Source organism: Acipenser ruthenus, chromosome 5 (assembly GCF_902713425.1).
Source record: "Acipenser ruthenus chromosome 5, fAciRut3.2 maternal haplotype, whole genome shotgun sequence".
Classification (NCBI taxonomy): domain Eukaryota; kingdom Metazoa; phylum Chordata; class Actinopteri; order Acipenseriformes; family Acipenseridae; genus Acipenser; species Acipenser ruthenus.
Window position 1 is genome coordinate 58,070,187 of NC_081193.1, and position 16,059 is coordinate 58,086,245.

The following is a 16,059-nucleotide window of genomic DNA, read 5'->3' on the forward strand; positions in this document are numbered from 1 at the left end:
GTAGCTGATCAGTCATGCATCCTCACAGGGTTTTTAAATATAAATATAAAAAACAATAACAAAAGACACGGCGCTTTTATCCGCGCCGCAAACAAATACAAATAATAATAAATAGGGGCGGGACACTCCGCCACACAAGGCTACCTCCAGGTTTCCTTATGCCGTAGCAGTAGGGACCTCACTGCTTTTCTTGCATACGCTGGCGTTTTCCACTACACCCGCATGCCCTTCGGTCTGAGTTCGGCACCCAGCTGCTTTCAAAAGATCATGTCCTCCGTCTTCGCCGGCGTCTCGGGCGTGTCTCTATCTTGACGACATTGTGGTGCACGGCCCCAACGCCTCTATCCATGACGAGCGCCTCTGCCAGGTGTTCCGCATGCTGGCCAAGCACAACCTCACGCTCAACGAGGAGAAGTGCGTCTTTTCCGTACCGGAAATCGAGTTTGTGGGGTTCTGGCTGTCGGCACACAGCATCTTTCCATTGCAGTCTAACGTGGATGTGATCCACCACATTCCGGAGCCCACGTCGGCTGCACAGCTTGCCTCCTTCCTGGGAATGACTGCGTACTACCTCCGCTTCTTGCCACAGTACTCAGCCACAACATCGCCTCTGCGTCAGCTGCTTAAGAAGGAGGCTCCCTGGGCCTGGACTGCGGACTACCGGGAGGCCGTGCGCCTGCTGAAGCGCCAGCTCACCACCGCACCCATCCTGGCACACTTCGACCTCGCAAGCCCCACCTTGGTCATGTGTGACGCCTCTGCCTCGGCGCTGGGTGCTGTCCTCTCCCAACTCCAGGACGGGACAGAGAAGCCTATTGCTTTCGCCTCTCGACCATTGAGCCCCACCAAACAGAAGTACTCGGTGGAGGAGCATGAGATGCTGGTGTGTGTGGGAATGTGAACGCTGGCACATGTACCTCTATGGTGGGGCGTTCATGCTCCGCACGGACCACCAGGCTCTCACAGCCTTGATGTCCACCTCAGGCACAGGACACAGACCGCTCCAGCTGTACAGGTGGGCGGATCGCCTGCAGCAGTACAACTTCAAGCTCCAGTTCACCCCGGGCCGTGACAACATTGTAGCAGACCTGCTCTCCAGAACCATCATCGCTCCTGACCCTGCCAGCTAGCTGGCGGACACGAAAGATGACCTGATTCAGCTGTAGCACAGTCCTCTCCAGGCTGCAGTTTCCCTCCTTGAGCTCCAGCAGGCGTCGGCAGAGGATCCCCTATTCTGTGCCCTGCGCTCCTACATCAAAGGTGGCTGGCCTACCCGGGTGCCTGACGAGCTAGCACCGTTCGCCCGGATCAAGGAGGAGCTGTCGTGTTGGAATGACAGTAGTGCCGAGTGCTCTGTGGGCACCAGTGCTGGCTATGGCACACGAGGGACACTTGGGTATCGTCCGATTAAAGCAGCGATGTCGGGACCTCGTGTGGTGGCCTAGTATTGACCACGATTGCCTGCTCAGCGGGAAAACCGGACACCAGCTCCACCACCCCTGCAACCTGGCTGTCCAAACCATGGGAACACCTGTGGATGGACATCTGTGGGGAAATCCATGGGCTCAGTCAACTCCCAGGTCATAATCAACATCCTAGACACTGTCATCGCCTGCTGGGGGCTGCCTCAGGCCATTACCACTGATGGGCCACAGTTCGTCTCTGCCGAGTTCTCCACTTTCCTCAAGAACAAAGGGATCAAGCACATCCGCACAGCTGTCTATCACCCACAGGCCAACGGGGGGGGGGGGTCGAGCGGTTTAATCAAACCCTCAAGAACGGTATCCGAGCGCATCTGGCCCAAGGCTGCGCATTCCAAACAGCTCTTCTTCAGACCCTCCTGCATTACAGAGCGGCCCAGCATACTACCACAGGGGTTTTGCCAGCGCTGCTAATGTTGGTGCGAGAGCTACAACTGCCATTGGATAGGTTGCACCCACCTTAGGCTCATCCTCCTGCACCCGCTGCTCACACCAGGGTCTGCCAGCGCCAGCGCCGCATGAAGCAGCGGTTCGACAGAGCACGCAGAGTGAAGCTGCCTGGCATAAGCGCCTTGGACTGGGTCAGAGCTAAAGTCCATCTGATTCTCCCCGCTTCGCGTCAGCCGCCAGTTGGGATCAGCTACTTTCCAGCTCCAGGACGGGTCCCGTTGGCATGCTAGCCGGCTGCACAAAGTGCCACCTCCTGAATCTCAGCCAGTACCCTTTGGCCACCATGGAACCGGGTTCTGGCCCTCCAGTGCAGATGCTGTGACCGATGAGGGGGGGGAGCCCGCACCTGTTGGGCCGGCAGCATGGCCCAGCCGGGCTCGTCAGCGTCCGGGCTACCTGCAGGACTTTGTGACCTCCTTCCACACCTGAACCTCTGTCCGGGGGAAGGGGGGGGAAAAAATTGTGTTTAGTTGTTCTGTGTTTGTTACTGTTCATGACGTGTGTGTGTGTGTGGGTGTCATGCAGTGTGGATTGTTTGTGTTGCTGTAGGTGAGTGTGCTTGCTGGTTTTATGGCAGTGAGATACGAGGCTGGAGAGAGAAGACACACAATAAAGCGTCCTGCTAGTTTTACCATAACAACTTGTTGGAGTCATTTGTTTTTACAATACAACAATATTATTTTTATTGTTCACCCTCAAAATGTGTACATTGGTAAGCATGGACAATCGATGAAAAAATTAACCAGCAACGAATCTTCATTGCAGAACAACAGCATGAAATACTGTGTTAATACGAAAAATAAGTTCATACTGTTGGCCCACAACACACTCAAAAATGCTTCAAACGGTTTAAAGATTAACAATAAAATCAATACAAGTACCAGTTGTATCACAAAATCAAAGCAAAAGTGACTAATTTGTTTTTATAACATGTACATTGATAAAAAAGAACGCTGGAAAAGGAGCAAAATACGAATATTCATTGCAAGACTCAAATGCATGATGTACTGTTAATACAAAAAGAAATGTACAAATACATTAAAAGGCAACCCTGTTAATATCAGAAAACAAGTTTGTATTTTACTTACTTTCAGCACGCTCAAAAAAGCTTCACAACTGGTTTTAAAATGAATAACGTCATAAAAAATAACTGTATGCATTACGTGTACCTTAAAATAAATTAAATTCAGTTTTCGAATCATTCATCCTGAGCCTCAGGGTCTCTTCATCGCTGTTGAAAAACAATTTGGTAAGCTCACTGTACAGCAAGTATTATATTATTATTCATAACCCGGCATTTAAAAGAGATCCGAAGTCTGTTTACTATATTTCCCAGCAGCCTTATTAGAGACAGGAGAGTATTGGAGACCGGCGATTATTTGAAGTTTTACGGTAAACTCTTTTCTCTTCTCTTGCTCACCCTCTCCTACACACTCTCATCAATCAAACCTCTCTGTTCTCCTTTTATACCATGTGGCCAGGGGTTGACTAACAATTAATCATTCAATCAAACACCACCTGGCCACATTCCACACTCTACCACTGCAACAATCAATCAATTAAACAATCAATTAAACAAACAATCAAAACCATATGGCTGTGCAAACGGTGGCCATCTTGGTTTCAAACTGCCCCTTCACCAAAATGGCCACCAGCCACCAAACTCTCTCTCACAGACACACACCTGGGCACTCTCAGCTGATTCTGACATCCAAATCGGTAAAACTGCTCACAGAAGCATTTAATTTAAAGCAGCTTCATATATTTGTCCGTAGCATCCCTTTAATTTTGCGGCTTCGGCCAGTTCACTGTTTATTCCAGTTTCGCAGACCGCTTAGTGTAGTGCTGAAACTGCCACCACTTTGTCATTGTACAAAAAATGTGGTTCCGGTTTGGGAAAATCGTAAACACTGCATCCCTACTAAAAGCATTTGCTTTTCGTACATAAATAAAACAGTGCAAATTACAGAGGGATTACTGTAGTTCCTATATTTCTGTATTCATAAAATTAACTTATTTTTCATTATACTAAACAAAAAATACCTGATTTGTCGCATGTGTTGTAGGCTAGAGACCAAGTACAGTACCAACATACTACAGGCAAGTTGCTTAACATTAAATCAAGAAGTTCCAGCAGGTCTCACCATCATGATAATATGATATACAGATTCAGTATTTTAAATTTTTATTTCATGATAAAATAAGATTTGAATATTCATTTTAAAATGTAAACTGATATAGAATAATGGATACCTGCTGCAGTCCATTTCCTCAGGCCAGGGCACCCCGAACATCTCCATGAGAGTGTGACAGTCACTATGTGCTCGCTGGCAGAGTCGCCGGCAGGGCAGGGACACACGGCCATACTCTGTGCACACAGGAGCATAGAGGGCACATAGGAATGGCCGCAAGTCAGCTGAGCATTGCAGGTTGACCATTGGGTGGAAGGGCTGCAACAGAGAGAACACACAGATCAGCCAGGTCAAGGGTTGTACTCTTCCTACTACAGGTCCTGATGATTCAACCAGTTTAAAAATAGCTTGAAATGCAAAATGGTTACCATTAAATCAACATGGGTCAGTCCAACCAGAAACTATTTCTATAATCTCAGTTTTGTGAACTCAGTTTTTCCCAGCAAGTTTTCTTTTACTGTCCCAATAAATTTGAGACTCTGCACACACTCTTCAGTTAGGTTTAGCGTGCAGATTAAACAGCTTTTTACAACAAGATCGGGATTAAACTGTAAAGTATAGAGAGCTTTACTGGGGGAATAAGAAAGAAATTAAGGGATTTTAAAATGTCCTTCTGTTTAGCAAACAAATTGCTTTTTTAGTGTATTATTGAAATCAAGTAATAAAATATCTTGTTTGACAATCTGGAGCGCTGCATCTCTGAAAATGTATTTTTACTTTTTGTAGGCTACCCAATTTTCTCGCGCACTAAGAAGTTCTACTGGTATAGTGAATTTATTTTTCAGATTTGACATTAAATATAACAGCATGAATTTTCTAAGATATCCATAGAACAAGTAAAAATACATTGCCAGAAATTCCAAGGAGTTAGACATGCTAAATAAAAATGAGGAAAGTAATAATGTTGCACGCCCAATTTTTCAGTTTTTTATTTGTTAAAAAAGTTTGAAATATCCAATAAATTTCGTTCCACTTCATGATTGTGTCCCACTTGTTGTTGATTCTTCACAAAAAATTACAGTTTCATATCTTTATGTTTGAAGCCTGAAATGTGGCAAAAGGTCGCAAAGTTCAAGGGGGCCGAATACTTTCGCAAGGCACTGTGTATATATATATATATATATATATATATTTAAAGGTATGTAGGCAAAATACATGTATACCACTTACTAAGGAAATAAATTAAATACTAACATGGAAAAAACAAAACAAAAAAAACAACAAAAAAAGCCAAGCAACATCGTAAAGAATAGCTTTCATAGAAAATATCATCAGAGTCATCAAAATCAAGTAGATCTTTCTAATATTTCCACCCTTTTGGTATCCCAATCTACTTTACTCAAATATTCCCTGTTGGGCGTTAACTCAAACCATTCCACACCCAAAAAAACTGAAACTTGATGCCTCTTTATAAAATGAGTAAGGTAGAACAGCAATACACTGAAGACAAAGGCATACAACAACTGCTAGAGCTGGCAGCCCGCTGTGCACAGAGCAGCTGCCAGGCACGGCATTAACATGCAAATCCCACGGCTGAGGGGACAATGCTACCCCAAGCGTTGACATGTTTGCTTCCTGCTGGGGAGGGGGTCTATTGTGGGGCAGTGGGGCATCCCGGACTACATAGTTTGCGTGAAACGTGTTTAAACAATTAATAGTTACACGTGTAGAAATCGGAAATACATTACAATTAAAGTAAGTCTATTTGATTTTATTTCAATTTTTATCTTTTTATTCTTAATTTTACCTAATGATATCACTATATAACACAATTTTTGTTCTTGGGTAGTAAGTGTTATTTCCTAATTGCTTATGCCTCAAAAGTATAGAAAATGGCTATTATTCCCCACAAACTTTGCTTTTGTGACCAGGACAGTGATATTTTGAAATGTACCTATTTCCAATGAGAAAACGGGCAAATTTGTGTCTTTTCATTCATATAAATTCAGAAAAAAAACATAAGAATCCAAATTAACATGTATTTATACTAAAGTAATACAAAAATGACTACAAAAGATTTAGAAGTGAGTAGTTTTTCGAGATTGACGATTATACTGTAAATCACTTTCACGAATCAGCCCCCAAATGTAGTCTCCCATCATGTTCTCGTTATACTGTCCTTGGTAGCGGCGTTCAAAGTCCAGTATATCCTGGTGGAAGCACTCGCCTTGCTCCTCCGAGTACATTAAAAATTATGTAACATTATTGATTTAGATTCTGGTATAGTAAGCAAACTTGTTAAATTTGCAGACGACAGAAAAATAGGAGGAGTGGCAAACACTGTTGCAGCAGCAAAGGTCATTCAAAATGATCTAGACAGCACTCAGAACTGGGCAGACACATGGCAAATGAAATTTAATAGAGAAAAGTGTAAAGTATTGCATGCAGGCAATAAAAATGTGCATTATAAATATGACATGGGAGATATTGAAATTGAAGAAGGGAACTATGAAAAAGACCAAGGAGTTTATGTTGACTCGGAAATGTCTTCATCTAGACAATGTGGGGAAGCTATAAAAAAGGCCAACAAGATGCTCGGATGTATTGTGAGAAGTGTTGAATTTAAATCAAGGGAAGTAATGTTAAAACTTTACAATGCATTAGTAAGACCTCACCTAGAATATTGTGTTCAGTTCTGGTCACCTTGTTACAAAAAGGATATTGCTGTTCTAGAAAGAGTGCAAAGAAGAGCAACCAGAATTATCCCGGGTTTAAAAGGCATGTCGTATGCAGACAGGCTTAAAGAATTGAATCTATTCAGTCTTGAACAAAGAAGACTACGCGGCGATCTGATTCAAACATTCAAAATCCTAAAAGGTATAGACAATGTCAACCCAGGGGACTTCTTTGACCTGAAAAAAGAAACAAGGACCAGGGGTCACAAATGGTGATTAGATAAAGGGGCATTCAGAACAGAAAATAGGAGGCACTTTTTTACACAGAGAATTGTGAGGGTCTGGAACCAACTCCCCAGTAATGTTGTTGAAGCTGACACCCTGGGATCCTTCAAGAAGCTGCTTGATGAGATTCTGGGATCAATAAGCTACGAACAACCAAACGAGCAAGATGGGCTGAATGGCCTCCTCTCGTTTGTAAACTTTCTTATGTTCTTTTAAAATTTCAATGTACCATTTGTAATTCAGTAATATGAGAGAATTGGTTAGGGGTCTGAATACTTTTGCAAGGCACTGTATATATATATATATATGCCATTGAGAAACGTCTCATTTAGAGAAACCCCTTTATCATATTCGACATGCAACAAAACCATGGTTACCAACATTCTAATTAAAAACAACATAAATATTATAATTAGCCTTGCTGCTTTTTTATTTTAATTGGTAAAGCTTGTTAAACGCCAAATTCCCCAAAAATATGAGTTCGACTGAAATAAATTTATATAGGATAAACGTTGGTAAAACCACTCACTATTTTTTTTTTTTCTTACCAAAAATAATAATTTAAGGAATCACTTCTATAGTCTGTGTAGTTTTTATACTTGCCGTCGGTCCTGTCTCCGTTCCGCTCTGAATGGCTAGGGGTTGCTGTCAGTCAACTCAGTGGTTCCTAATAGGCTAGTATAGTTTTCCATACTTTTGTAGCGGACAGTGCAGTCAAATCAGGTTATTGCTGGATTCAATATACACTGTTTAAACTTGTTTGATAAAGGTGCAAGTTAATGTTTTTTTCTTTCCCCCCCATCTCTTGGTCAAAGTAGATAGATGCAGCTTTGTGAAGTGGAGTTGTAAAAATTTCTTTGCATTACCACAAACTGAGTTCTCTGCAAACAGGCAGTTCAGGACATTGACGAGAAGCAGGTCTCTCTCTTTTCCCCCTCGAAAGAGGAGATGGGGAAGAGCGTCAATTAGTTACTGGAATGTTGGATTCCGTTCTGAATGGGAAGTTGAATTAATTCTCATTCATTTTGATATGAAATAAGAAATATCGATTACAACGAGTATTGAAAATACTAATGCAAAGTAGACACTTTGTGTGATCAACCATAATTAATATTAGTATTAGCCATGTATGCTAATAATGTTGTGGTTGTTGTAATCGTTTGACTAAGAAATCAATGAACTGTATACTATTCACGCATATCTCTAACCAATAGCCTTTCCTTTCTGTAATATTAGATTAATTGTGCACCTGTTTTATTCTTAAATAAAATCTTGTTTTATATTTCTGATACGTTGTGTGACCTCCACTGCTTCCAATCCAGACAGCCTTGGGAGCATACGTGGAAGGTGTCTTGCAGATCTCTATAATCCCACGTCTCCGCCAGTTTCACCGTGTAACAAATTCTTTTTTTTTTTTGTTCCTGGGTAGTGTTATTTCCTAATTGCTTATGCCTCAAAAGTATAGAAAATGGCTATTATTCCCCACAAACTGCTTTTGTGACCAGGACAGTGATATTTTGAAATTTACCTATTTTCCAGAACATTCCAGATAGATTCAGTGCTGAGTAAACTTGGAGGAACTTTCTAGAACTTTCCAGTAATATAAATAGTAGTATAAATACAGAGGCCTTAAGCCCACCAGTTCAGTTTAGTTCCAGCTGCCTGGAACTAAACTGGATACATATCTGCATTTTTCTGAGATGGCATCAAGAGGCTGCAAGCATCCGGCAGACGCATTTTGCTATGTCTGCGGCCAATTTATCAAGACAAGAGCGAAAAAGTACTCCGTGGAAGCATCTGCTAAGATGTGTGAGGCCTACAAGACATATTTCGGCATGTCTGTAGGGGATCAACACAAACCCTGGGCACCTCATTTCACCTGTGAGCACTGCAAAAAAAACTCTGGAAGGTAAGATGGACAATTGTTGCTCGGAATTTTATGTTATAAAATTTGTTAACATTTTTAAAATTGTAAAAGTTTTTAATTTTAAAATGTTTTACAATTTTCAATGTTATTGAAAAAATATATCATATATGAAAAATGTTGCAAGAATCTCTTACACATTAGTCATGGGTGAAATAAATGTATTTTTGTAGGATGGAACAGGAGGGGAAAAAGAGAGCCATGAAGTTCGCTATCCCAAGAATTTGGCGGGAACCCACTGACCACTCAAGCAACTGCTACTTCTGCATGATGGACCCTTCCAAACGTCGGACTGGCAAGAATGCACCTGCTATCACGTATCCGGACCTTCCTTCATCCATCGCCCCGGTGCCACACTGCCATGAGCTCCCCGTACACACTCCTCCGGAGAGAGAGCAGCCGTCTTTAGAAGAGAGCAGCAAGTCAGAGTCGGCAGCCTTCAAGTACCTTCAAGACTTCTTCCCTAAGCTGTCCGAGGCAAAGGTCAAAGCCAGTGTCTTCGTTGGACCACATATAAAGAAGATCCTGGAGTGCAATGAATTCCCCAAGAAGCTCACTAGTAAGGAGAAAGCAGCTTGGAACAGCTTTGTCACAGTGGTTCGGGGCTTCCTGGGCAATCACAAGGCCGAAAACTATGTGGAGCTGGTTGAGACTCTGGTGAAGAACTACAGCACAATGCGCTGTAGGATGTCCCTCAAAGTCCATATCCTTGATGCTCATCTTGATAAATTCAAGGAGAACATGGGAGCGTACTCGGAGGAGCAAGGCGAGCGCTTCCACCAGGATATACTGGACTGTGAACGCCGCTACCAAGGACAGTATAACGAGAACATGATGGAAGACTACAATTGGGGGCTGATTCGTGAAAGTGATTTACAGTATAATCGTAAATCTCGAAAAACTACTCACTTCTAAATCTTTTGTAGTCATTTTTGTCTAACTTTAGTATAAATACATGTTAATTTGGATTCATATGTTTTTTTCTGACTGTGAACGAAAAGACACAAATTCGCCCATTTTCTCATTGGAAATAGGTACATTTCAAAATATCACTGACAAAGTTTGTGGGGAATAATAGCCATTTTCTATACTTCTGAGGCATAAGCAATACCGCTGGGTTAATTATTTTCTTTTTTCTTTAATTAATAAGTTGTGTGAAAAAAATTATTCGATTCGCCTTTTGTTTTCATTATTATTTTTGAGCACTTGTATGTGCACTGGACTGTATACCAGTATTAGTAACCTTGTGGTCCTGTTTACTGTTGTCAGTATTCACGCCACGGACAACAGCGCCCTCTGTGGGTAAAAAAATGAGTGCGCCGGAGTGGCGTTACAAATAAAGTTTTGTCTCTCAGTGAATTGCCCACCCCCCTTTCACATGTAGCGTTAGGAGTGGGATTCACTGGCACCGCCCACACAAAGCAGTGCAGAACTAAGAGGCAGAATGGACCCGCAGCAATTCGCCGCTATGATGGACCTCCTGCGCCAAACCCTAACTGAGATAGGGCAGGGGAGTGTAAGAGCTGCTGCACCCGACCAAATGCTACAGCAGCCAACAAAAATGACGGCAGAGGATCGGCCGGACGCTTACCTGGAGGTGTTCGAGGCTATGGCGATTTCTGCCGAATGGGCCCCGAGAGCATTGGGCTAGCTACCTCCTGCCACAGCTGATGGGGGAGGCGCAGGCGGCCACGAGGACCCGGGATTCCACGGCGATCCTGAACTACCCCACACTGAAAGCTGCCATCCTCAACCGCGTGGGGGCGACTCCGGAGGATTATCGCCGCAAATTCCAGGAGAAGAATTTCTCTGAGGAGGAACACCCCAGGGCCATCGCACACCGCTTGCAGGATTATGCCTGGGGATGGTTGAACCTAGGAGCCACCACCACTGCTAGGCTGGTGGAGGTAGTCGTAGTCAAGCAGTTCCTGCAGTGCTTGGCTCCGGTGCCTCGCTTGTGGGTGCAACAGCAGGCCCCCGTCACCCTGGGTCGGGCGATCCAACTGGCAGAGCAGTACCAGACAGCAGAACAAATGCCCACTAAGCTGCCTGGAAACAGCGCTACTCCAGCATCACCCCCTCTACTGGCCCCAGGGAGGGTGAAGGGACCAGGGGGAGGGGTAGCCAGGTCTTTGGACGGAGTGTGGCGGTGGGTGCTCCCGGCCCAAGAACTGGGGCGGAGTGGGGTCATCCACGGGCTGCTGCGGTGTTGGACCGGGGTCTCACGTGGCCACCCTACCTTTGACGGCTCCTATGTCTCAACCTCCTGCTGAAGCTTCCTGGCGAGAAACCAGTTCACTGATGTGTGGAACAAGCTGGGAGGTGAGCCACATCGACCGGGATTGTCCCGCTATGGGATGTGACCTCATCCGACCAGGTAAGACTGTTTCATTCCATCAGTCACTCCAGCAGACAGGTTTTGTGATTCCTGTGTCAGTGGATGATACACAAACCCAGGCTCCCTCAGATCCAGGGTGTAGTCAGTCCCTAATACAAGACAGCTTAATCTCACCAGGGCATAAGCAAATAACGGGACAGGTGCATATTAGATGTATTCATGCAATTGGGTTTGTGTCCTCGATTGCCAGTGCCTGTAGTTCTGGGACGGGACTGCGAGCAGTTTAAAGACTGGTTGGCTGCTGTGACGGCCCCGTCCTCCATATTGGCTAAGAAAGAGGAAGTAATTGGAGAGATCTTCCCCTTTCGTGACCTGGCCTGGTATTGCCAGTATTTCAGTAGGAGGTTCACCCTGCAGACAGATGCGTCAGAGACAGGTCTTGGGGCAGTGTTGTCTCAGGAGGTGTGGGGAAACGAGCACCCGGTCCTGTATATCAGTGGGAAGCTCCTTCCCCGCGAGAAAAAACTATAGTACCATTGTCTTGCGGTAAAATGGGCAGTCGAGTCACTCCGGTACTACCTCTTGGGCGACACTTCACCCTGGTTACAGATCATGCCTCCTTAGCATGGCTTCACCAGATGAAGGATAACAACGCCAGAGTCACAAGGTGGTTCTTGTCTATGCCTTCAGAGTTGTTCACCGTGGTACTTGGCCTTGCAGTCCTATGCCTTCAGGGTAGTTCACCGAGCAGGGAAGCTGCATCAAAACACAGATTTTGTAGGGGGTGTAGTATTTTCGAATGGACCGGTGGTGCTTTTCTGAGGGGAGGATATGTAACGGGGGGGAGGTCTGTGCTGACTGTCCGGCGCATGTGTGGTTCTGCAGGAAGAGGGCGGCAGCCTCTTAAGATCCGCCTGTCAGTCATGGCAGTGACACGGAGAGGTGGGGAAGAGGGTGTGTTGGCTTTCCCTCTCTCTGAGTGGCTGAGAGACGGGAAAATAAAACCAAAATAAAATAATAAAACTGGGCACCAGTGCAGTGTTGAAAATAAAACTTCTGTCTCCCATGTGTGTCAGTGAATTGCCCACCACCTTCCACAGGGTGCAACAAACACAACATATATTATAATAATAATAGGAATAATACATATACTGTAAACTATTCATTTTAAATTATTCAGTGTTGTGTGCAAGTGTTCGATATATATGAGGTCAGTGGAGCGTCTTGAGGCATGTACTGGTTTTTGTTTTGCAAATATCAGTATGTTTAGTGTTATATTTGTTTTACTATTTGCTTAATACGCGATAGCTTTCGACAAGTTCAAAGTTGACTATGAAGTCCGGTCCTGCAAAAGACTTGCGATGTGATTGCAATGTGAATTGAGTAGATTTGCTCAGCGATACCAAACCACTCCCCCTTCTCAACGCACTTGTAGTCACCAAGCGATAGCTGCTTTTTGAAGTGCGAAAAGGGCTTGTTTTGGTTCTGCGAGATTTCGCTTGGAATTTGTCTTGTGTTTTGTTACCATGAATGCTTTCGCGTCCCCGTTCACTAAGTGCTAACTTTGATTTGGTCCGGCCCTGAGTCAGTAACAGTAGAGCAGAGTTATGACATTGTATAACATTTTTTTTCATTTTCTATGTAAGATTGTCTTTTTTACTCGAAGCGTATGAAATACGCATTGTAAAATGTCTTATGCTTTCTTAGAAGATCGATCTGAAACCTAGCATATATAATTAATTCAGTAAACGATATTCGCCTTTGCCAATTAATGAATATGACTGATTATTTTATTTTTATGTGCTTTGTTTTGCTGATTCAGTCTTTATTAAAGGAAAAATATCATAATATGAGCAACAAGATGTACCGGTCAGATCGTTTTCTGTATAATCTGTTGCTGTAAAACTGTGGTCAACTAATATTATTGACAGTTTAGACACAAAATGCAGATAAAAAGTACACCCACGCACACAAAACACATACGCAAACACCCACGTACAAATACGCATTTAAGCACATACTGTGGTTATCCATCTATATTTAAATAGGCAGGGTACTTAAGTTTGTTATTTTTAGAAGACTAACTAAATTCAAGTCAAATAGAAATGTATGTACAGTACGAATCTCTTCCTCCTCTTCTGTTGATGTCACACTTTCCAGGTCTTCCCAAAAACAATTTTTTTTGTATTAGGTAGAGCAACAGTGGGGGGAGGGAGGATATATATATATTTTTTTTACCCGGGAAAGGTAACTGATGCTTGGGTATAGACGCGCTGGTGCTAAAAGGCATGGTGCAAGCATAGATACACAGTATAAAAATGTAGGCATTAATGAATGGATTAACTCTGCTTTTGCTTTCACTTTGAAACTTTTTACTCCTACAAACTCACCAGCTGTATAGTTGGCTCATTGATCTGAGTGCCTCTCGTGGTGACACATTCTGGCAAAATTGAGCTAATAAACCATATGTATGTGTAATTTGTCCACCAAAGTGATTTTCCATTTCAACATTACTCTTTTCCATTTGAAGTACTTTCCATGTTTTTCCATTTCATATACCTATAGCTTGATATACTGGACTTTTACTTTCAAGTTATGTTGTTCAAGTAAATGCCAATACATTATTCATTATTTGTATTTATTTTAATCACGCAACAGTTAATAGAATTAAAAAAAATATTGAACGCAAGAAAAAAAATACAACTTACTGTAGAAAATGCAACAGAAACGAACTTCTGAAAACCGTAAAATGAACAGTGTTTGAAATCACAGTTCTCGCAAGCGCATTTTTAAAAATGTATTATTTATTTATTTATGCACTTGTGCAATCTCAGACTCGGTAGTTAATGAGAAGCAGCGACATGGGAAAGCATGTATACTCAGTATCTTGGAAGACTAAAAATAAATGTAAGGCCTGGTTGGGGCCATGAATATTTTTAAACTTAAATGTGCCTTTTTTTTTGGTATAAAATGCAAAGGAAAAATGGAATACATGAAAAAATAGAAAACAAAATACAGCTTATGCCTTACCTTTTCTGTATTCAAATTTACTACCAATTAAGACTGCTTCTTATCTTTAATTTAGAAATTACTTCATATTTTTCTCTTCTGTCTCACTTGGTATTATGGTATCTATGTAATGTGACATTGTTTGTTTTTGTGCCTGAAAGATAAGCAAGATTCAGACCCCTGCAAAACCCTGAAATTCATTTTCAGTGGGGTCGTTGCCACTTACACCCACGCTGGGGGAGGACCCCCATACCTTCTACTTGGGATTTCTAGCCTCCTACTTTAAATGAAAATGAATAGACTGGTTTCAGGAATGGGTGTGTATCGCTGTTATATGCATTATTATCTGTGAAGTTTAGGTACAATAAATAAATAAAATCGGTCATTTTGACCAGTACCAATCCTGACAAGGTTTTCTTACAACTCCCATAACACCAACAAAGAAATAATCATCTCATTCTCTGAAGCAGCAGGCATCCATTTTTTATTCCCAGCTATGCTATCTAAGGATGGGCCGGTCTGTCGAGGACATTTCTTAGGGACGTGAGAGACTTTGCAAATACACGCAATGCTGTTCTCACAGGAGTAACAAATTTGGACTCGCTTGCGCTCCAAGTGGAAATCGTGGGATAAGCAGCTGGGTGGTTAATACAGTCAGCACTCGCATATCGGACCCTATAGAATTGTGATTTCAGTGATGGTTAAACAAGTGTGACGCATATCTGAGTATTTAATTTTGGCCTGTTCCAACCCTTGTCTGTTTTTTCAGGGAACACAAAAAAGATACAAATGTCAAAAATACATAGCTGAAAGGATTGTGTTTTAAAATAAGTAGGCTTCCATTTAGATGTACTGGAGTTGGTTTTGTTGGTAGTACTGTATTTTCAACAGAAGTATTTTAATTCAGAACGATATGATTCTGAAAATATCACTTACCAAAACAGACGACACGTGGATTGTAATACAGTACATACTTTTAAATCTGGTACGTATTGTAGCTATATGTAAAATTTCCCATTAACGACCCAACAGCAAAATTAAATCAAAATGTTACCCATACACAGAACTGTGTAAAACATAAAATCCAGTGCAATTTAGCAAATGGTAAAAAACAGTTACCAGAATTAAAACAGTATCCAGTCAGTATTCAAAATTGCAGAATATAGTGGTCTATAAGGCCTTAATGCCACAGTTCACTTGCAAATGATCATGAACAAGGATTTAAAAAAAAAAAAAAAAAATCACAGTATCTAAAACTGTGGGAATTGATTTGTTTCTTAATACAAGGGTGGTAAAACGCGCCTGATGTGTATCTGAGTGTCGTATATCCCAGTGCTGACTGTATTACAGAAAGAAATTTACATTTCTATATCTTGAAAGACTAAGAGTTTAGCATAACAATGTGTTAGAATACAGTTCATCTTCATTATTTTCCCGGGTTAAAAAGGGTTGTTCACTTGTTTTAAATTTAATTATTTAGTAGATCTCGTTCCATGACGCATTTGCAACTGTTCCTTAAATCAGCAATACAATGCAAGTTATTGTTACACACAGGTGTAGTAGCAAAAAAGAAACAAAAGTTTGTTTGTTTTTATAATTATGTTTTTAAATTAATAAAGAGATTTTTTGAAGAAAAAAATGGCAGGAGTTAAATAATGAATCCTTTAGAAACAAGATGACAAGAGTGCGACCATGAAATGTCTCTACAGAAACTCTTTTGGTAAGCCATCTAAACTAAGTTTGTCTGAAAAAAAAAAAAAAATTA

The 16,059-nt window shown here is 42.2% G+C and overlaps 1 protein-coding gene across 4 annotated transcripts in view; it reads right to left on the reverse strand.

The window, feature by feature from the left end:
• LOC117402412 (frizzled-3) overlaps positions 1 to 16,059 on the reverse strand; it is a 67,044-nt gene that overhangs the window by 37,313 nt on the left and 13,672 nt on the right. For all 4 annotated transcript variants that reach the window (XM_034003519.3, XM_059024331.1, XM_034003517.3 and 1 more), the window contains exon 3: positions 4,185 to 4,381. In XM_034003519.3, coding sequence (XP_033859410.2) covers positions 4,185 to 4,381 — 197 coding nt within the window. The remainder of the gene's footprint in view (positions 1 to 4,184; positions 4,382 to 16,059) is intronic.